General features: G+C 38.5%; 4 protein-coding genes, 1 long non-coding RNA gene and 1 other non-coding gene across 7 annotated transcripts; 3 read left to right on the top strand and 3 right to left on the bottom strand.

Moving 5' to 3' along the window:
* Window positions 1-199: 199 nt before the first annotated feature.
* Window positions 200-1,631, bottom strand: LOC140007855 (chlorophyll a-b binding protein 13, chloroplastic). The gene is made up of 3 exons (XM_072051370.1): window positions 1,249-1,631; window positions 986-1,147; window positions 200-866 (listed from the first exon to the last, which is right to left on the bottom strand). The coding sequence occupies exons 1-3, from the start codon at window positions 1,366-1,368 to the stop codon at window positions 357-359; spliced, it is 792 nt and encodes a 263-aa protein (XP_071907471.1). The 5' UTR covers window positions 1,369-1,631; the 3' UTR covers window positions 200-356.
* Window positions 1,632-2,006: 375 nt separating this feature from the next.
* TRNAF-GAA (transfer RNA phenylalanine (anticodon GAA)) lies at window positions 2,007-2,079 on the bottom strand. The gene has a single exon. It is a non-coding gene; the product is annotated as a tRNA-Phe (tRNA).
* A 96-nt stretch (window positions 2,080-2,175) lies between these two features.
* On the top strand, window positions 2,176-3,947 carry LOC113743710 (uncharacterized). Of its 2 annotated transcripts, none has more exons than XR_011815312.1 (3): window positions 2,176-2,524; window positions 3,063-3,272; window positions 3,355-3,947. It is a non-coding gene; the product is annotated as an uncharacterized lncRNA (long non-coding RNA). The 2 variants fall into 2 exon arrangements; XR_011815313.1 differs by having other exon boundaries at window positions 2,190-2,524; window positions 3,401-3,947.
* Window positions 3,948-9,667: 5,720 nt separating this feature from the next.
* On the top strand, window positions 9,668-16,011 carry LOC113688430 (cyclic nucleotide-gated ion channel 4). The gene is made up of 7 exons (XM_027206242.2): window positions 9,668-10,405; window positions 13,211-13,426; window positions 13,940-14,253; window positions 14,363-14,471; window positions 14,664-14,900; window positions 15,039-15,125; window positions 15,286-16,011. The coding sequence occupies exons 1-7, from the start codon at window positions 9,830-9,832 to the stop codon at window positions 15,799-15,801; spliced, it is 2,055 nt and encodes a 684-aa protein (XP_027062043.2). The 5' UTR covers window positions 9,668-9,829; the 3' UTR covers window positions 15,802-16,011.
* A 260-nt stretch (window positions 16,012-16,271) lies between these two features.
* LOC140007389 (uncharacterized) lies at window positions 16,272-16,727 on the bottom strand. Its single transcript, XM_072050146.1, has 2 exons — window positions 16,590-16,727; window positions 16,272-16,463 (listed from the first exon to the last, which is right to left on the bottom strand). The coding sequence occupies exons 1-2, from the start codon at window positions 16,725-16,727 to the stop codon at window positions 16,272-16,274; spliced, it is 330 nt and encodes a 109-aa protein (XP_071906247.1).
* A 914-nt stretch (window positions 16,728-17,641) lies between these two features.
* Window positions 17,642-20,590, top strand: LOC113687897 (uncharacterized). The gene is made up of 2 exons (XM_027205426.2): window positions 17,642-19,018; window positions 19,971-20,590. The coding sequence occupies exons 1-2, from the start codon at window positions 18,563-18,565 to the stop codon at window positions 20,328-20,330; spliced, it is 816 nt and encodes a 271-aa protein (XP_027061227.2). The 5' UTR covers window positions 17,642-18,562; the 3' UTR covers window positions 20,331-20,590.
* The last annotated feature ends 337 nt before the right edge of the window (window positions 20,591-20,927 follow it).

Genomic DNA, 20,927 nt, shown 5'->3' on the forward strand with positions numbered 1-20,927 from the left:
TTTTCCCCCCATCCCGTCTTTAGTAAGAGGAGAGAAATAAAGGGACGACACGTTCTTCTAATTGTATGTAGCTTACCAAATAATTTCGAGTGTCAACATGGATGATTCACAAGAAAATTATTCGAAAATGCCGCGTAGCAGCTCAATGAATTGCCCCGGTTGAAGAGTAGGTTATATCTATCAGCTTTAAGAGAGGGGAGGTGAAAACTAGCTATAAAGCATTGATGACCTGCGGATCCGTGACGGTACATGAGCTCAATCGCTTTACTTTACATACGGTTGGGCAAAATAAATAAATATAAATTAATAAAAAAGTTTCCATTCACAAATTTTAGTCGAGACAAAGTAAGAAAAATTTACGATCCGGGGACAAACTTGGTGGCATAGACCCAGGCATTGTTAGCAACTGGGTTGTCAAGATGGTCCAAGAGATTTTCAAGAGGGCCTTTGCCAGTGACAATAGCTTGGACAAAGAAGCCGAACATGGAGAACATTGCAAGCCTTCCATTCTTGATTTCCTTCACCTTAAGCTCAGCAAATGTAGCAGGGTCATCGGCTAGGCCAAGAGGATCAAAGTACTGGCCACCGGGGTAGAGATCATTGCCCTCTCCGACGCCTTCAAGACCATTGATTCTATACCCCTCAACAAGACCCATGAGGACAACTTGGAAGCCGAGCACTGCCAGAATGCTCTGAGCATGGACAAGGTTAGGGTTTCCCAGGTAGTCAAGCCCACCTTCTGAGAAGATTTGTGCTCCGGCTTTGAACCACACTGGCTCCTTAAAGTCCACTTTAAGATATTTCTCAAGGACTTCTGGGGTGATGCATCCCAGTGCTCCGAGCATAGCCCACCTACCGTGAATAACCTGCAGTTTGAGAAAAGGCAAAAGAGTTAAATGTGCGGAGTTTTCCTGCCAGGAGCCATTATGGGTCAATAGTTATGTTCATAAGAGCTTCTCATGGTCTTGATTTAGGTTAAGAATACCTCGAGAGCTCGGTTCCTGGCAAAAGCCTCAGGATCAGCAGATAAACCAGCAGTATCCCATCCGTAGTCACCTGGAAATTCACCAGTCAAGTAGGAAGGGGTCTGAGCTGAAAAGGGTCCTAAATACTTCAACCGGTCCGGTCCGTACCAAAGTTCATTACCCTATATCATGATTGTTACAAGGCAACATGTCAAAAAGCAAGTATTCAAGAAAAATGAGAAAAAGCATCGGAGGCGTAGATATAGAGAAGAGAGCTTCATACCATGGTGTATTTGCCGTTGCCCATGGAGACAACTTCTCGAAGTGGGTTGGCATTTTTGGGTTGCCCCAAGAATGGGGTTGCTCTAACCACAACGGTGCTGGAGCCGGCGGCAGCCGCCATGGATGTTGATGCTAATTTTCCCCTAAACCTTAGGCTGGGTGGTACCCTGTTTTATGTAGCTGTCTCGGAAGAAAATCTTGTGAAAACTACACAATTTGGACTGTGAGAGGTACCAATTTTATGTATAGCTGCCCGATGTTGAGAATCAAAGATGGGTGGCCATGATTGCATGGATGAAAATTGTGGTGGCTGATCATGAGCGGTTCCGCAACCACCAATCAGGAGGCTTCGAAAGATTATTAGTATCTCCAACTCACATCTTTCTATCCACAATTTCTATCTTAGCAATTGGCTTTTAATGTGTTTAGTTAACTTCGGTTGGAAAAAGATAAGTCAAAATAAAAAAAAAGGTAAAGATAAATTAAAATACTTCCACAATTCCACCAGCATTAACTAGTATGGGATACTTGGTTGCATTCCAATTTTTTTGAAAAAGAAGAAGAAGAAAAATATTTCTTATATGCTAGACCTTAAAATATAAATGGGAAATGTTGAATTACCTTTACCTTGTGGTATGATTCTGCCTTTTGATGGCATTGCAAGAAACTTTAGGTTGGAAAAATTACAGCTGAAAAAGGTCTAATATAAAAAAATTCAGCTGAGTGCTAAAAAAAAAAAAAAAAATTCAGCTGACAAAATGCGGTGAGCGTGGATCGAACACGCGACCTTCAGATCTTCAGTCTGACGCTCTCCCAACTGAGCTATCCCCGCTTTGGCTCTCTTTGGTCTTCAGTCTTCAAGCTAATGCTTTTCCACTGAGCTATCCCATCCTCCTCTTTTTATCCAACACAGGACAAATGTCCAAGCACACCGCGTGCTTCCGTCTCTTTTTTCTCGTTTCAAGATTCAAGAAACCCTCTCTAAGGTCTAAAGTCGAGCTCCTTGCAGCTTGCACCATCATCATCGGGTTAAAATGGAGAAATTCGATTCAAACCGTCTGAAAATCCCCCATTTTCCACGTTGCTCTTACTCCATACTTTACTATCAAGAGCGATATTAGTAGCACGAACTTGTAGTGTCAGAAGAAATGCTTCAGAAAAAAAAAGAGCATTCATGTTTCCTCAACTCTGACTGGTGATGGAGCAGCAAAGAACAAAAATGGGGTTGAAAGTCGTCGTAAAATGAGCAAAGATAAAGATAAACACTGGGATTTCTGGTAACTTTCTGTCTACAAAAATCTCATCTTTTCTGAGTGTCAAGGTGGATTTTTTTGTGTTCTTTGTAGTTTTCCCTTTTTTTTATTCTTTACATGAGTTCTGGTGGTTTCAAAATATTTCTAGCTCCTTGCGGGTGTTTTTTTTTTTTTTTTTTTGGGGTTTTGTTGAAATCATGACGATAACATCTTAGTTCTCCATATGATCCTGTTATAGCCCTCTCGGCAGTTTTCTTTGGTAATCTTTTACATGTTATGTCTTCATGATTATATCCTTTCTTTGTTTGTTTTAGTGATTTGATCCTTGTTAGTGCAGTCGTTCTTGATATTCTTCGATGTAATTCATGATATTCTTCAATGTATTTCTGTTACTCTTTATTCCCTTGCCCGAGTAATTTAATGTGCTTCTGAATCTCTAATTTCTTTTCACCCTGTTGAGCAACTTAGCTTAGACATAGTTTTTAGAGTTGGATACATGTCTAACTGCATTTCCAATTTAATCCACAATGCTTTGATATGTGGTGCTCACTGAATTCTGCAGGAGGAGATTGAGGCCCCCAACGTGGTTAGATAATTAGATGTCACTCAAGAATGTCAGTCTAGTTACCAAGATAAGTGAGTATTATATACAGTTTGTGATATATTATCGCTTAAAATCGCCCCCGGTGATTCTAAGGCAACTCTGGAATTTCCGTCCTCCTTCTGTTGAACTATGCTGCAGGGATGATGAATGGTTTTACATCTCTCATCCGTAAGTAATTCTTCTCATTGTCTCTCTGTCTTCAAGCTACCATGCTTTCAGTGTTGTGTCTCTGAGAGTATAAAGTTTTCAGGTGCCATCTATGTTCTGCTAAGGAATTGATTTCTGCATTTCCTCAGTCTGGCAAGGGTTGCACAAACTTGGACCTATGTGGACAGGAACAATTTTCTCCTAGGCTTCCACGTTCAGTATCAAGATCAAGAGGCAAAGATTATAGAAGCAGGGAGTGGGGACAGAATTCCTAAGCTTCAGTGAAATTACTGGACGGCAAGATCACCTACTGCCTCCTTTCAGGGACCAAAAATGTTCAAATTCTATCTCCTCTATAGGAGTAGAAAGCAAATTAACAAGCACCACTACATCTGAAGGCATTGAAAATCAATAACAGAGGTCCTTTGAAGTATCTAGTCAAGTAGTTGTCCAGACCAGCTGGCTACTATCAGAACTAAAGATTAGCTAGAGGGGAACTTGTGTTACAAGACAAGCACCCAGATTGCAACAAAGCTAGAGGAGGCAATCAGAAGTTTGGAATTTGTCTTCGAGCAAATCCAGTGTAGGAGTTTTGATGTAGCAAAGAGTATATTCTAGTTGTCTGCCTATGGCAATTGTGCTCAATTTCAAATATCGTTCCAAGGCATAGAAAAATAAAATTCTTGGATGACAACATCTGACTTCTTTTCTTCAATCTTTTCCCTTTTTGTAAGCTTTCTCAATATTACGACTAGATTATGATAGACATGGTGCAAGAAAAGACCATTTGCATAAAAATGAAAGCATTTGCATGGTTAAGAATAAAATGGTGATAGATGGGTGATCCGGTTACGTGAATTTATTTTGGACCGGCCTATTTATAGTTAGTTTCTTTGATATAAATGGATTGACAAAATTATGATCATTTGATAGATGGGAAGATGAATGAATAGAATATGAAACAAATTAACACAGGGGTAGTAGGATTACCTTAGCACGTACGGTATAAAGTCGCTAAAAAATGGAGTTCATGTTAATGGGCTTTATTGTTTTTGGGAGACGGCCAAGCCTAACGGGGAAAGGTTTTGGAAGACCACCAACAGCTTTTCCTACTTGAGAAAGCATTATTTGGAAAAATTGGATATCCAAATAAAGCGACTATTTTTTCAAATATATTTGCTTGCATCATCATTACAATTTTCAATACACCTTTTTAATCTTCTCAATTACCTTTTTATCTCACATACATCACATCACATCACAAAAAGTGCTACAGTAAAAATATCTCAAATAACTTACAATCCAAACTAACCCATTGTTTATATGATCCGAATCAGTTTAGCATTGCGAGCCCATCATGTTATACCTCTACCAGAAGTAATAGCAGCCCATATGAATGTTGCATCCGAATTTTTTTTTTTTTAAATTAAACTCTTCACAATGGAGCAACATCAGTCCTAGACCTCCCTTCTTGATGGGCTAATCAAGTCCTTCCAGTGAGAGTTGCCTACTAATCAAGTACTAATTGTTTTCTCATGGTGGAAAAATCGTCAGTGAAGTTAATCTGATATTGAGCACAATGGAAGAGGAAAGAAAAACTCCAGCTTTTTCCACAGAGCTGGAGTTTGCAGTGACCTGTCTTCTTGACCTTGACCTTGTGGAATTGCTTTGTGATTTGCCTCTGAAGCGAGGTAATGTTGATCAGACAAAGTTATATGGTGGTTTTTGTAGTAGGATGTGAATCATTAATTAACACTTTGATTTATGACATCGTTAATTAGTTATCCCTTAAAAAATTGAAACCCCATTCGCTTGAGCTATTAGGTCAAGAAGGAAAAGAATTACTCCAATCCTGTATACAAATCTGACCTAATCAAGTCCGTGACATAATATAATAGGAATAGAATATCATGAGCTTGGACTGTTGGAAGAAAGGAAGTGTAACTTGAAAAAAGAAAATACAGGGAGACGCAGAATGGAGTCTCTAAATTATTTCTCGGCCACGTGGGAGTGGAAAGTGAAAGCTATGAACTACTTGTGTCCACGTGAAGGTTGTATGGTTGTATCTTACCTTTAATCATATTCACGAGAGACTATGGGAACTGCACCCATTTCCTTTTTTTTTTTTTTTTATTTCCGGAAACGATAACAGTTGTATAACCTAATCTATTCTACATTAAGGGAGAGGGGGCAGATCTAAGGAGGCCCAAGAATAATTCGGAAGGGATTGAACCACTATCAGACTAAACGAGTGCACAACACACCCCCCTGAATTTTTTGAAGCAAACCGCATAACCCTTGCCTCTCACCCCACCAAGTTGGTGTTAACCACCAGCCTTTGGAGAACAGCATCCATTCCCAAAGCATCAATCTTGCCACTTCAATATTGGTTGGTTGTTTCAGTCTCCACCTGCCCCAGGTTCAGTTGGACCTCCCTTAGATAGATTAGGATAAAATAGAATATAGATTAAAAAAAATGACAAAAAAAAATATCAATCGGTTGTACTGTTATTGCTGTTACATAATACTATTAGGAGTTTCTTTTTTTTTTTTTTTTGGGCAATTATCATCAATTACATATACTCTTATTTTAACCAATTTTAGAGAGTGACCCAATATGATCACAAAAAAGTGACAAGAATTGAATCACCATCGAATCATGCCACTACAGGAGTTTCCTAGGAGTAGTTCCTTCCAACAAAATTTCATGTGCTTCTTTTCTAGTACTAGTAGTAGTAGTTAAGAACCGGAAATTTCAGGCAGTCAGTCCCCTATAATCAATCAAACGACACTCCTCACTGTTTTGATCAAATTACTTCATGTGGTACCACTTCAAAGACTCCTCGTCTCAGGCACCTTACGGCTTAGCCAAGGCAACCTTCATTTGTTGTGCTCCAAAATTATTTTTCCTCGAGGCATCAATAATTGAGAGTTCTTTTATAGTATAGAAATTTTGTCTAAGCTAGCAGCTCAAAATACTAATGCTTATTAATAGTAGTGCAACACAAATTGAATCGAGCTACTAACGAGTTTTCTCATTCAAAACTCAATTCGACCAGCTCGAACAGGTTTGATTAAAAAACTCGAGTTTGAACCTTGTTGCGTGAGGCTCCAAAACTCATCGAGATTATGCATCCCCTGTTTAAATTATACTCCTATATAATATCACGTACTACTATATATCACATCACGTCAATTCGATTGAATTCGAAACTCGAACTTAACTTTTAATAAGAACTTAAACGAGTTCGAACTTGAATTAAAATATTTTAATTCAAAATAGTGCACTGCTCGACTCAGATTGCACCCCTAAAATGATTACTTAATCAACCTTAAAATCCAAATAGTAGCAATAAAATGTAATTCGACAACTAAATTTAAAAGGCGCAAAATGTCCAGCAATGATCTACAGGTGGTTAGTGCCATACTTTCTTCTGTGGACAAGCTAGTTAGGTAGTTGATGAGTCGTAAAGGGAGCCATTATACAATACAAGTTTGATGGGATTTGAGATTGTGTACGTCATGTAATAATACTAACAAGCTGTGTAACCCGGCAGCACAGCTCTGCTAACCAGAACGAGATCTGCAAATATCGTATGGCACATGCCATCTTTCCCACGGAGAATAACAAGTGGCAGCATTGCAGTTGTACTATACTTGTTATGTCCGTGCGTACACGATACAGGTAAGAAAAAAAAAGATTAACAAAAAAACAAGAATGACGAAACTGCGCCGAACCTGAGTTTTCCGAACGTATTAGAAAATGAGTGCGCGGGACCTTTTCCCACAGATTATCCTGTCTCCTCCTCCTCCTCCTCCTCCTCTCTCTCTCTCTCAGCCTACCTTTTCTCTGATCCTCATCTTTGCCTTTACTACATCCTATTCTTGGATGCGCTCTCTCTAGAATCTCCCGTATGCCTTGGCACCAAACCTCCTGCTTTCTATTCCGACATTGCCCTTTCCTTTATTGGTGTAATGCAAAACAATTTCCCATTCCAAAAATATAGCCATTTTTCCGCTTACATTTGTAGATTTTTTTTTTTAATTTTCAAAATATGCCCTGAAAGTTAAGAAACTTTTTTTTTGTGACAAAAAAATTTTGAATGAGTTCGATTATGGTCACTACTACCATTTTTTTATAAGCAAATGATACGTTCTCACCAATTAAACTAACTTGTAGTAGGTGAAGAAAGCTAACAATCAAGTATATAATAGAGTAACACAACAGTCACCTTTCTTGCATGGCAAATGTATAATAATATTCCTGCTTTACACGCTCTAAACGTTTAATCGTACGAGAAACAAAGCTTGCTACTGATTTGTTTTGATTACTACTAAATTAGTTTAGTACACACGCATATGATCTTAAATCGACTGCCCCACATCTAATTAGAAATTGGATAACATCGTTTGCACCTGCATATGACTCATAATTTTGGTTCTTGCTATGTTTGTTGTTTTTCTTTTAAATGGTTACGGTTACACTCTAATCTATATATCAGGTGCTGTTTAAATTCATGAAGGGCGTCTACAAAACAGCCTTTTCAGGATGCTTGTGCTTTTGAATAGGGACGTTTAGTGAATCAATGATCCTCAATTTCCATTTTTTTTGGTACTCTTTTGATAATCACTCCATTTTCTTTTGTGGGGAATGGAAGAGAAATTAATGGGCTGCCTTGTAAGTAGGCATTATGAATAGAAATAAGTACTTCCTACGTCCCACTTTAGTAGTCTTGTTTTTTCTTTTTGTTTGTCCTAAATTATAGTCAACTTTTCAATTGAAAAACCTTATTCGTTAATCATTTTGATTTATGCTTTGAATTATGCAACTTTTCATCAATATTGTTGTTGCAATTAATGTACAGGTATAAATGTTAGTTATACTACTGATATTAATGTAAGGATATTTTAGAAAAATTAGTAGGTTAGAATTACTCTTCCAATAAAATGAACTATTTTTTTCTTAAACTGTGTGAAAAAATTGAAAAAAAAATCAAAACTATCAAAATGGGATGGAGGGAGTTTCAAAGTTAATGATTCTCGTATACCTATTATTTGGTAGACCGGCATTCTATAGTTATCTACTTATAACTTGAGTTTCAAACTGATTAACTCTTTAATAGAATGAAACTAATCCTACTTCTACATCAAACATGTAAGAGTGAATGATCAAAACCCATAGAAGAGTTCATGATTCTAATTTCGGAACACGAAGCGAACACCTCCTAAATATTAAACAAGATGATCAACTCTATACAACAAGACATTTTGGAAAAACTAGTGATGAGAAGATTAGCGAACGACCATTCATTGGGTCCATTACTAAACCAATCTCAAGGGTGGCAAGTGCCCAAGTTGAATAAAAGTCGAAACCATAAGGTTGAGCGATTACTGCATCGCAATAAGCTAATGTTCTAGCTTTGAGCTAATTAATATATACTTAATTGACGTCAATTATAAGCCACAAGTCGGACTAACTTCATTCTGCTGACTAATTTTCGTAGCTAGATTAGATATTGCTGATTTATTTAGTGGCCCCTTTCTTGGAGGACGGTCAAAAAAATAAAAATGAAAAGCGAAAAGAGAGAAGATGCCATCTCTGAACTTTCAAAAAAGAAATAACCTATTCCCCAAATTAAGGATTAATTGTACATGAACAACAGAACATTTTAGTTTCTTCAGCTGCTAGTCCGAGGTTGCCACTGCAGTTGCCGAAGTCATTAAAGCTCAAAAGCGGGTTATGGCATTTGTTCTTCCAAGAGAACTTTTCTTGTTTTAAGAAAAAAAAAAACGAATGCTATTAATATTGCATTGGGAAATTCGGAGTCCAGTGAATGCAAGAATTACGAAAATCAGAATATATGCACAGCTTGGTAGATGTACTTTATCCTAATGACGAGTACTAAACATCAAAAACATGTATTCGATGCATTAAAGTTGTAGATTGCAGAAATTTGAACGCCTCTAAGATGCAAATCTTTTTCTTTTTTTTTTTTTTACCCGAGATACAAATCTTTGATGCATGACACCTTTATCATTAGATCAAGTCCAATGGCAAATAGCGGATGATCCAAGATATATTTCAGGTGTTAAATTTAAAAAAAAATTAATTAGAAAAAGTGTATAAATGCAAGAATGAATAATAGTTATAATTAGAAAAGGTATATAAATATAAAAGAAGATAAAAATTATTTTTTTGAAACTAAGATAATAATTATTAGCGTGTGTATTTTCATAATAAGTTGGGTATGATTTAGGTGTATTAACAATCCAGCAGAAAAAACCAACAAAAATTAAGGCATCTCTAATTAAATTTTTAAGAATAAGGGTATTCCAGTAAGTTCAATAACTTGTCTGTTACCACTCCCCATCCACTGGCCTCTACGAAGCTCCACAAGTATACAGTCGTTTGTGTCTCCTTCTTCTTCCAGTACAATCAATATATTTCCAATTTCTCACCCTCTTCAACCTCTCCACACATTAATCCATAAAGAAAAAGAAAAAAAGAAGATCTCATGCTTCCTTAGCTAGCTCCTCCTCAAAAAGACTACAGCAAGACAGATTGATCAGAAAACCAAATGGCTAGACATGAGCGAGGAATTCGACATAACTATGACGGCATGGGCATTGAGGAGGAAGAGGATTTGGAGCAAGATGAAGAAGAAGAAGAGACCTACGAGGACGAGGAGGACCACGATTGCAAAGGGATGCACGGAAGTACAGTTTGTGGTCCTATGAGCAGTAGGTGCAACAAATGGTTTGTGGGAAAAATCTTGGACCCTAGGGCCAGTTGGATTCAAGAATGGAACAGAATTTTCTTACTAGTGTGTGCAACTGGGCTGTTTGTGGATCCACTGTTTTTCTACACCCTATCCATCAGCGAGAACTGCATGTGCCTGTTCGTCGACGGGTGGTTCGCGGTGACGGTGACGGTTCTCCGGTGCATGACTGACGCCTTACACGTGTGGAACATGTGGTTGCAGTTCAAGATGAACAGACGTCCGCATGCTGCTTTGGCTGTCACGGGAGATGATACTGTGGGAAGTAGTAGAATCAGACTGCATGACACCAGTCCTAGAACTATAGCCTTGAAATATCTAAAATCCAAGAAAGGTTTCTTCTTCGATCTCTTTGTCATTCTTCCTCTACCCCAGGTGAGTTTTTTCTTTCTTCTTTTTCTTTTTTTAAAATTACTTTTGCTCGATCTTATATGTAATCCAGGTTTCTGCTACTCGGTACTTAATTAAACTAGCTAGCTGGGGTTCGCATTGGATTCTTGCCATCTCACCCGGCCCCCTCCATCTTCTTCCTTCCTACTTGTCTGATTCTAAAACCACATAAATGATTAACATTAATTTTTTTTTTTTGTGGGTTTTGCTTTAACTAAAATTGGGGATAATACCGTTTCCACATCAAGAAAATCAAAAGACGAGAATTGTGGTTGTTGTCAAATGGCCGAGGAACTGTTTTGTTGGGTTGTGAGAAATGACAAATGCATGCATGTCACCGTATATTTAATGTAGGTTGTATGTATGCATGTGGGGATGGCTTCAGACTTTGCAGAAAAAAACATTAGACGACGTAACATCTCTGTGGAGGGAATTCTGGATATACCAGAGATGAATCTGTTTTCAGTGGCATTTGAACGTCCCCTTTCTTTCTTTTTCTTCTTTTTTTTTGGGGTCCCTTTTTCTCTTCTTCTTTTTCGTTTCACCACTAGTAATTAGTCTGGGCAAGGAATATTCAAAGTGCTCAGTTTTCTTTTAGAGTTTTATGAGGTATAATCTGGAAAGTATGTGCTTTGAAGGGGGAAGTCATAGTTAATTAAACAACGAAAAGCCACCCGTTGGCTATGCAACAAAGAACAAGATGATTATGAGCATAAAATGATATGCTATTAAAAGTACATTACCCCCGCCGGTAGCCATGCGATACCAAGCCTATATTTATAGGTCCTTCCTTTTTGACATTTTGTTGCTTTATATATAGTTCTTATATAAATTAACTAAGACATTCAGATTGATTTTTAAATTTTTAAGACATGAATAACTTTGTTTTAGACATTAACATGGAACCCATCTAAGAAAAATTAACTGAAAAACTCATCATCATCATCATCTTCATCTTCTTCTCCTTCTTTTTTTATCATCATCATCTTCTTCTTTTTTTTTTTTTTGTGTGGTAATCAAAGACGTCTAGATAAATTAACAGTAGTAAGTCATGAGTCTAATACAACAGACTGGGGGGAACTAACTAAACTCCCTAATATCTTTGATCAAAAAGAGATCTCAGTGTAGAGGGGTAATTTACATAGAATGGAAAAGAAGACAAAAGTTTTCCAACATCTTTGCAAGCACGTACAAACCAGTTCGTCTCCCTCTATACATGTGTAATTAGGACCTGCTGGAATCTATATTTGGTGAAAACTTGTACAAATATAGAGACTTACTCGTTACATTTGAGAAATGATAGCCTAGAACCCAAAAGGAAAGAAAAAAAAAAAGGAATCACAAATTGTTTGACTCCTAGTAATTGGTAGATAAAAAGGCTTTTCCCGAAACGAATGCTCCCTTTCTTTAATCCCTTGAGGCAAAGTGTGCTCCTACCATTTAAGAATTCTCTACCCCATTGATGAAAATACAAAGCACGCCACGACGTTGAGAACTTTTTTGGTAAACAATATAATACATCTAAGAAACAAAGAGTAGTTATTGTTGTGTGGAAGGAAGTATTTTAATACTGAAATGCATTGAAAATTTTGGAAACAATGAGAATCATGGTAATTAATTGAAAAAGACGGATGTTGAAATAAACGGAAAGAGAAAGAGAGAGAGAGAATCTGAATTTGCTGATGACATTGAGGAGGCGTGTTAAATAGCTCTTACTCACCCCAGATGACATTGCAACATCAGACAATGTTAAAGTTTAACCAGTTCCTCTCAGGAAGTAGGTTCATTTATATGCTTATCATTCCCAAAAGGTGTATATTCTGGTTGCATCTGGGCATTGTATTGTATTGTAATATGCTTAAAATGTTAAGGTTGATTGATTTCCACCACTCATAATAGCAAGGGGAGTAAGGAATAATGATCAAAATCGTGTCTTTGGCCTTTAATATATAAGTGAACTTGCATGACTTCAACAAGTTAATAGTAGCTCTTATTAAAACCCCAAAAAAAAAAAAGAAGGGAAAAATGTTATCAGTTCCTCTCAGGAAGTTGGTATGTTGATATGTATGCTGCTAGCTCATGTTTCTACTAAGAGCTATATATTCCAATATCTTGAGCAGGTTTAAAAAAGGCAAGTATGCAGATAAAAGCACGATAGAACTATAATGATGCTGCTATTATTCGATTTTAGTTTGTATTGGGGAATTTGGATAACTTGCCTGTTTCCTACATTTCAGCTTGAAAATTAAAGTTGCAAAGCTCCAAAGCAATAGTGTAGTGTTTGACAATGAATGAACCTAATCCAACCAAACCTTATAGGAAGAAAATTTTTAGAATTTTTGTCACACAATTGCGTCCTCTTATATAGATAAATCTATAACGAGGCCAGCTGCAGGAAAAAGAAATTAATCAAAAACCATGTGATGACTGAGGACTATGTTCATGTCTTAAATGTCAAGGTCAAATAAGTTCCACCACTTACTGCGAAGGCAATTAGGAATGATGATCAAAGTCATATTTTTAGAATCTCGAGGTTCTGGATTTAAATCCAGAACCTCACTCTTCCTCCTTCCTCGCTCTTTAAATCTCACATTTTCCCTACTTGAAAAAAAATTTGAAGAAAAATAAATTGAACTGGGCTTCAACAGTTGCAAATATACCTCTAGCTAGCTAGTACTAAATTTCTACTTAACTTGGGTGTTTGTTTCATTTGATGTTGTAGATACGTTTTTTTTTTTCTACTTTCTTGTGGGGGACTGTTGTGATTGTGGAAGGTGAAAGTAAATGCAGATTGTGCTATGGGTAGCCATACCACTGCTGCTGGAGAAGGGATCAACGACCGCAGTGATGACGGTGTTGCTGACCATGTTTCTGTTCCAGTACCTCCCAAAAATCTACCATTCCGTTTGCCTCTTGAGACGCATGCAGAATCTCTCCGGCTACATTTTTGGGACTGTTTGGTGGGGAATCGCCCTCAACTTAATTGCCTATTTTGTCGCCTCCCATGTAAGGCTTCAATTCCATTCACCTAAACCAACTTAATTTTATGATGTCTACTGTCTAATCGATTATACTCTTTCCACACATTATTGATGAAATTTTGAAATGTATCCTTGCGTTCTTTTTCTTTTCAAGACGTGAATAATCATTGAGAACCACAAGTTAGTTAATTCGCAAGTTTAAGGGCTGTAACAGCAGATGAACACTGTAATTCTGAAAGTTATAAATAAATAGTACAAAACTTTTCGAATTGTTATTTTTCATCATGCGAGATTTTAAAAATTCAGGTGAGTATACGAAAAATAGGATGCGTACCACCTTTCGACAAGGAGATAGAATAACAATAAGCTTAGAAGAATTAATCGTTAGCAAAAATACTTTGGGACGACTTTCAAAGTTACAGTCTTAACTTTCTGATTTTCCAAAATCCAAATCATCTATTGACTTGTCCTTTCCTTCGTTAAGCTTGTATGCATGTTCAGCTTCATGAAAGTTATTATATATGTGGTTTGCATGCAGGCAGTGGGAGCATGCTGGTACTTGCTAGGAATCCAAAGAGCTGCAAAGTGCCTAAAGGAACAATGCAGATTCACAAAAGGCTGTGGCCTGAAGATGTTGGCATGTGAACAGCCCGTCTACTATGGGACAAGAAGCCCGGTCAAAGACAGTTTCCGGCTGATATGGGGTGAGAGCAATGCAGCCAGGACTACTTGCCTACAAAATTATGATAGTTTCGATTATGGAGCTTATAAGTGGGCTGTTCAACTCGTCACAAATGATAATCGTCTGGAGAAGATACTTTTCCCCATTTTTTGGGGCCTCATGACTCTCAGGTAGCACCTTACCTTACTTGTGGAACATCAAAATCTTAATCGTCGGTTTAAGTTCTTTATCCTGCCATTGCATTCGACTTAACTCACACATGGATGTATGGATTTGTAGTACCTTTGGAAATTTGGAGGCTACAACTGATTGGCTGGAAGTCATTTTTATCATCATTGTCCTCACAACCGGACTGCTTTTGGTGACTATGCTGATTGGAAACATCAAGGTCATGAGTTCATACCACTATCAATTGTTGTTTTTTTTTTTTGTTTTGTTTATCGGGTGTAAATTATCATCATTAACTGAAAATTTTCGGAGCATCTCTATAGACAACTGTGATGTCCCTCTATTACCACCATCGTTATCAGTCCTAGTATTGATGATAACATTGTGCTTTTACTATTGTTTGGAAATTCAGGTTTTCTTGCATGCAACCACGTCAAAGAAGCAAGCGATGCACTTGAGGATGAGGAGTATAGAATGGTGGATGAGGAGGAGAAGGTTGCCACCCAACTTCAAGCAGAGAGTGAGGAACTATGAAAGGCAACGGTGGGCAGCGATGCGCGGAGTAGACGAATATGAGATGGTTAGGAACCTTCCTGAGGGCCTTAGGCGGGACATCAAATACCATCTCTGCTTGGACTTGGTTAGACAGGTATAAGATTCTTCGCGTTTATTTGGAACTCAGCTATATATATACATATATATTCTTGCAAAAAATGCGAATTTGTTTTGAGGCTTTTTTATTCCTGAGAGAAAATGCTCATCATTTACTTTGTGGATAATATTTCAGGTGCCTTTGTTTCAGCATATGGACAACTTGGTCCTGGAGAATATCTGCGACCGTGTCAAGTCCCTTATATTCACAAAGGGAGAAACAGTATGCATGTTCTTCTCTGGTTATTCACATTTCACAATAAAAAAAATTTAGTATTCATACGAAATTTTACTTCAACAGAAGCCAAATTAATCCTAGCTCGTAATACCAACAATTCTTTTTCTTTTTTTGGTCCTCCCTCCTATTATCCATCCGCCGGTAGATAACAAAAGAAGGTGATCCAGTTCAGAGAATGTTATTCATCGTCAGAGGTCATCTTCAAAGCAGCCAAGTACTTCGAGACGGCGTCAAAAGTTGTTGTATGCTAGGCCCTGGAAATTTCAGCGGCGATGAGCTCCTGTCGTGGTGCCTCAGAAGGCCTTTCGTGGAACGGTTACCACCATCTTCATCAACTCTGGTAACTCTGGAGACCACTGAAGCCTTTGGGTTGGATGCTGAAGATGTTAAGTATGTTACTCAACACTTTCGCTACACATTTGTTAACGAGAAGGTTAAGAGGAGTGCAAGATACTATTCCCCTGGATGGAGAACGTGGGCTGCTGTTGCCATTCAACTGGCTTGGAGGAGGTACAAACATCGATTAACGCTTACTTCCTTGTCGCTTATCAGACCACGAAGGCCATTGTCAAGAAGCTCCTCACTTGGGGAGGACAGGCTCAGGCTCTACACGGCTCTATTGACTTCGCCAAAGCCAAATCAAGATGATTTCGATTTCTGAATTCAGGAACTTGTCTGGAAATATTGCAACTCTATTTATGCAATCTCGTCGTAGTAGAATCTTGTAGTCCATTTAGATGGTTGATTTCCTCATCATTATCCATCGGAGCACCCCTTATGGGTCGTCTCACAAGAACTATTTATCATCCATGGACGTGTATTTGCACTAGCTGGTCCAACAAATAAATATATACATATATTAGAGCTTCAAGCATTCCCCCAAAATGCTTTAGCTTTCTGCGGATCCCATCGCTAAGTAGCTAGACATGTCACATTAAAATTAGACGGCCGGAAAGATTTCAAGGAAAGATTGGGCAAGGTAGCAAGTGACTACCGAAGACAGATCACTGAGAAAACCTATATCAATTTGCAAAATGAAGTAAAGAGACCAGGAAAATTTGGCATACAATCTTGTTCATCCTAGCCTAAAATGTTTTTCTTATTAAAGAAAAAAAAAAAAGAGCAGCTTGATCATGCTACTTCCTCCAAAGGTGCAACACGTTGACCTGGCTCAGCTTCTGGAACAGCGGAGCCCCTGAATAGCAAAATTGCAAGGCTGCCTATGCAAAAGTAGATAAAACAGCCGCAGCAATGAGTCACGAATGAACCAAAATCAGTTCCCACGATGCACTGCCACCCTGGTCCGTGCGTCCTATCAAATGCCTGTATCAAATAACAATTTCTCCATCATAAGTTATGAAATATATATATATTTTTTGTCCTGGGTTTTCATTAAAAAGACGCAAGCGCAAGAATAAAAATGGTATAAAAGCTAATACACAAATATACCTTCTTAATGAAGCAAGCTATTTCAGTGGCTTCAGTGACATCAAAGAAGTCAAGTGCCTTGGCTGCCAAATCAAGTGCATCTTGTTGCATGGCCTCAAGCATATCAGTTTCCCCGATTACTGCTTTTCCTTCTAACATGATGAATTCTGTAATCAGCAAATATGTACAAGGAAAGGGGTTCAATTATACTTCCGCTGCATACGATTGAGAAATGGACTAGTTGTGTGTGTGTGTGTGTATATATATATATATGTATGAGAGAAGGGTTGGAATAAAGTGGGGGGGTGGTGGTAATGAGCTAGTGGCTTGGCCACGCTGGTGGAGATCCCATATTCTCAAACACACTTGTGGCCAAAACAGGTACACAAAGTGATGCTAAGGCATGATTCTTTCAAGCTGTGGGATGTGTAAGGCTGTAGCAGCAGGAGAGCACAGATTGGGGGTTTTTATTGGTGCAGGGTGGCAAAAACTCTGGCGAGTTGTGAATCAATCATGTTGCGATTTGATTGATTGCAAGAAGAGGTGGTGATTTTGCAGAGGAATTGGATTTCTGAGGCCCCTCTTTATCTGAGACACGTGGTAACTTTTTTGGGCCTTGATTAGTCAGTGAGAGATGATGCCATTTGTGTGGAATCTGGACACTCGGTTGGTTTGGCAGTATATAATCCGGTCATTTTCTAGAATTCGTCTTCCAATTGGCAACAAATTGCCCAGGTCGATCAAATTGGTACCAGTTTCGTGTTTGGAATTCGGATTCTCAGGAAAGGATTAAAGAACAAAGCAGAAGCCACTAGCGATCTTCTAAAAAATTCCAAAAGCATTAATTAAAACCAATTCTTCCCCCCCCCCCCCCCCCAGTTGTGCCTTCGAGCTGTCATTAGCTATTTCATTTGTTACATCAAAGCAGGACAAGTCATGGGAGGAGTACGTGTTTTTCTACAGAACAAGATAATCTTTACGAGAACTATCCTCTTAATCTCTCTTCCGGAACTCCTATGTTGTGTTGAATAATTGATGAAAAATTTTCTCACACCACATAATTTTGCATTGACCAATACTATCTCATGCAGTATTGTCAAATGATGATTACCACATAATCTCACTTCCATGTTGTGATTGAATAAAAATAATTCGCACCAAACTAATCAATGGGAAATCTTCTCTCTAGCATAATTTTATATTTGATGGACTAATATTTATTATCAAATGTATGTAGCATCTTTTTTTTTTTTTGACGAAAAAAAAGTTCATTACACCATGCACCGCAGCTAGTATTTAATATTTCTGCTCTTGTTCTTTCCATTTTCCTTTTTTTTTTTTCATCTCCTATGCCAATTATTAATCCAATGAACATGGTAGATGCAGAGGTTTTGTTGCACAATTTTGTAGGTCGGAGATTCCTTGTCAAGGCATCCCACAATTAGCTGAGATTGTGACGGTGGTTCGTCCGACAATTCCAACCCAACCTACCAAGACAAATAACGTTCCACCGACTCCTCCTCTCCGTGTCGGCACCGATACCCCCATTGCCATCCCTCCCCTCCCACCTTAAACCTTTCTCCCTTTCGTTGTTTTTTAACCTTTACTTTCTGGGCGGTAATCAAGCTTGTCCTTGGTGATTTGGTGCCCCAAATTGCTATTCATTCATTAAATTGAAAATATATCAGAAACAAGAATCTATATATGCATGCATGTAAAAGCTATAAATAGCAACTAGTACTTTTTAAGCCATTCCTCGCATTTCCTTCGCCGCCTTTCTCTCCTTACCAATTACCACCTCTCCCTTTTTGATTACCTTGGGATGAGATAGTGTCATATTCATACAATATTTTCTCTCTGTATTTCTCAACACCCTAAAAACCCATCGGGGGGGAAGAAGAAGAAGAAGAAGAAGAAGAAGGGGATTTGCAAAACTTTCTAATATCGGTTTGACTTTTGCTTCAACCTTAGCATCGCCGGACGGAGGCGATAAAATGGCGCCCCGTCTCTTTTCATGCTTTGGCAGAGGCGCCTCTTCATCTTCACACCAAGGAACCTCGTCCGAGATTGCCACTGCAGACATATCGGCTGAGGAGCAGAGAAGGGCGGGGCCGGTGGTGGTGGAGCTCTTTACGTCACAGGGATGCGCCACCTCGGCTCAGGCGGAGCTTCTCTTCTCAAGGCTGGGAAGGGGGGACTTCGAGCTCGAGATGCCGCTGGTATTGCTAGCTTACCATGTTGACTACTGGGATTACCTGGGCTGGAAGGACCCTTTTGGGTCAAGCCTGTGGACCGCTAGGCAAAAGGCCTATGTCGAGGCCCTAAACCTTGATACGATGTTCACACCTCAAGTTGTGGTGCAGGGCCGGGCCCAATGTGTTGTCAATGAAGAAGACCCTCTGTTGTCCTGCATCAAGTCCGCACCGAGGGTCCCTGCTCCCTCTTTCCAGGTTAGCAAAACTTCAACATCATTTCTTGAATCAATAGCGGATATTTTCTCTTTACAAGCGAAATTCTAACTAAATCCTTGAGATTTTTGGTGTAGTATTTCTTCCAACGATTGCATCGACATATAGAGTTGAGGATCAATGAACACTGTTTACCGTTTTTCCCTTTTTAATGCAAAAGATATATACCGTTAAGCATCTAGCATGGGTCAAATTTATTATACGACTTTTTCGTCTACAATGGTAAACATTTCATTTGATTTAATTTAACGCCGACCCGACCCAATTCTCTCATTTTTATGTCTCTAGTTTTTTTTTTTTTTTGTTGGGTTGAGGGAGGTGAATACAAAAGATGGATGCTCGCGAAGAGAACTATTATCCTTTTTCTTTCTAGGGGTTTTGGACCCTCGAGTCAAGTTCAAAGAGAACTATCTTACCTAAGCTAAAACCTCCACATAACTCTGAAAAGTTCACATAATTACTATATCAATCGTGGTACTTGTACTATAAGGAAGTGGATGGTAATTGGTAAACCTTTTTTTTTTTTTTTTTTGTTAATTGAAGGCCTTAGTTAGTATTCTCTTGTTCTCTTATTTTACACTGATTAAGCTGTATTAGTTGTTGTTATAATTAAACCAATCATGTTTTGTTTACTACTTTTTTTCATATGCTTTACATTAATACAAGATGACTCGTTCAAAATGCTAGATGATTTATATTGATTAAATTATTCTTGAGATTTACTAGTACTATTTTTAGTCAAGCTCGATGTAGTCAATGTGAGTACAACAATTTTTTTTTTTTTTTTTGTTATGGGGTCGAGGGACGACCTAATCGTTGTAGGAATACTTGTCGTCGTTTTTTTTTGTCAATTTCTGAGAGAGACTTTTAGAATATTTGTCGTCGTTGATAACCATTTTTTTGACTGTCTGAAAAAACGTGTGAATGCGAGCAGGCCGCATTCCAAATGCCGACACCAGAATCGCTGCAGGTGTCCCTAACAGGAGCTCTAAGGAGTAAGGTGGACCAGCACGGCGTCAACATCATGGTTGCTCTGTATGAAAGTGGTTTGGTGACCGACTGCCAGAAAGGAGAAAACAAAGGCCGCGTCATAGCTAATGACTTTGTCGTTCGGAAGCTTGAAAAGCTCTGCTCTGTCAAGGACATCGCCGCTAAGAAAACTGTTTCAGGGACCGTTAATTTCTCCCTCTGGGAAGGCTTCAATAGCGGCAAATGTGGAGTTGCCGTCTTTGCGCAAAATGCCTCTCATCACATTTTTGGTTCGCAGAATTTTCGATTGCCGGAAACTCTGTGAAAGTTTGATTCATTGATCTTGAGCATGTTTCCGAGTTATTCATTAAACTGGATGCCGGATGGGATGTCTCATCCATCCCTATGGTTAATGCAGTCGGAACTTTCCAGCTTCTACCACGTTAATGTACAGTGCATATTTCGTAGGTTGTAGTTTTCTTTTCTTTTCTTTTCTTTTTTCTTCACCTTTTCATCAACCAATACTATGGTTGATGCGAGTATTTCTTTTGGCAAAAGGGAATGGCGCTTTCGAGTTTTGATCCATTACAATCCCAAGTCATATCCTATGAGCCCCAGAATTAAAGTAGAAACTGCACAAATTATAAGGGGCTCTTTTTTTTATTTTTATTTTTTTGTGAAAAAATGGTTACACTACGCAGTGCTGACAACTCCTCCTTTCCACTGAAATCGGCCGCACTTTCCAAGATCACATAATCATCTTTTAGCTCAGTGATACATGAGAGCGGCCTACAAGGCTGTAGAATCCCAGCCATATTTACGCCCAATATAAACATTAATTAGTGAAAACAGCGTTCGGGGAACGTGACCCGCGTCCACTAAAACAACCTGCCTCCGAGACTTCACTGAAGTTTTGCTTGAA

This window comes from Coffea arabica, chromosome 5c (assembly GCF_036785885.1).
Source record: "Coffea arabica cultivar ET-39 chromosome 5c, Coffea Arabica ET-39 HiFi, whole genome shotgun sequence".
NCBI lineage: Eukaryota > Viridiplantae > Streptophyta > Magnoliopsida > Gentianales > Rubiaceae > Coffea > Coffea arabica.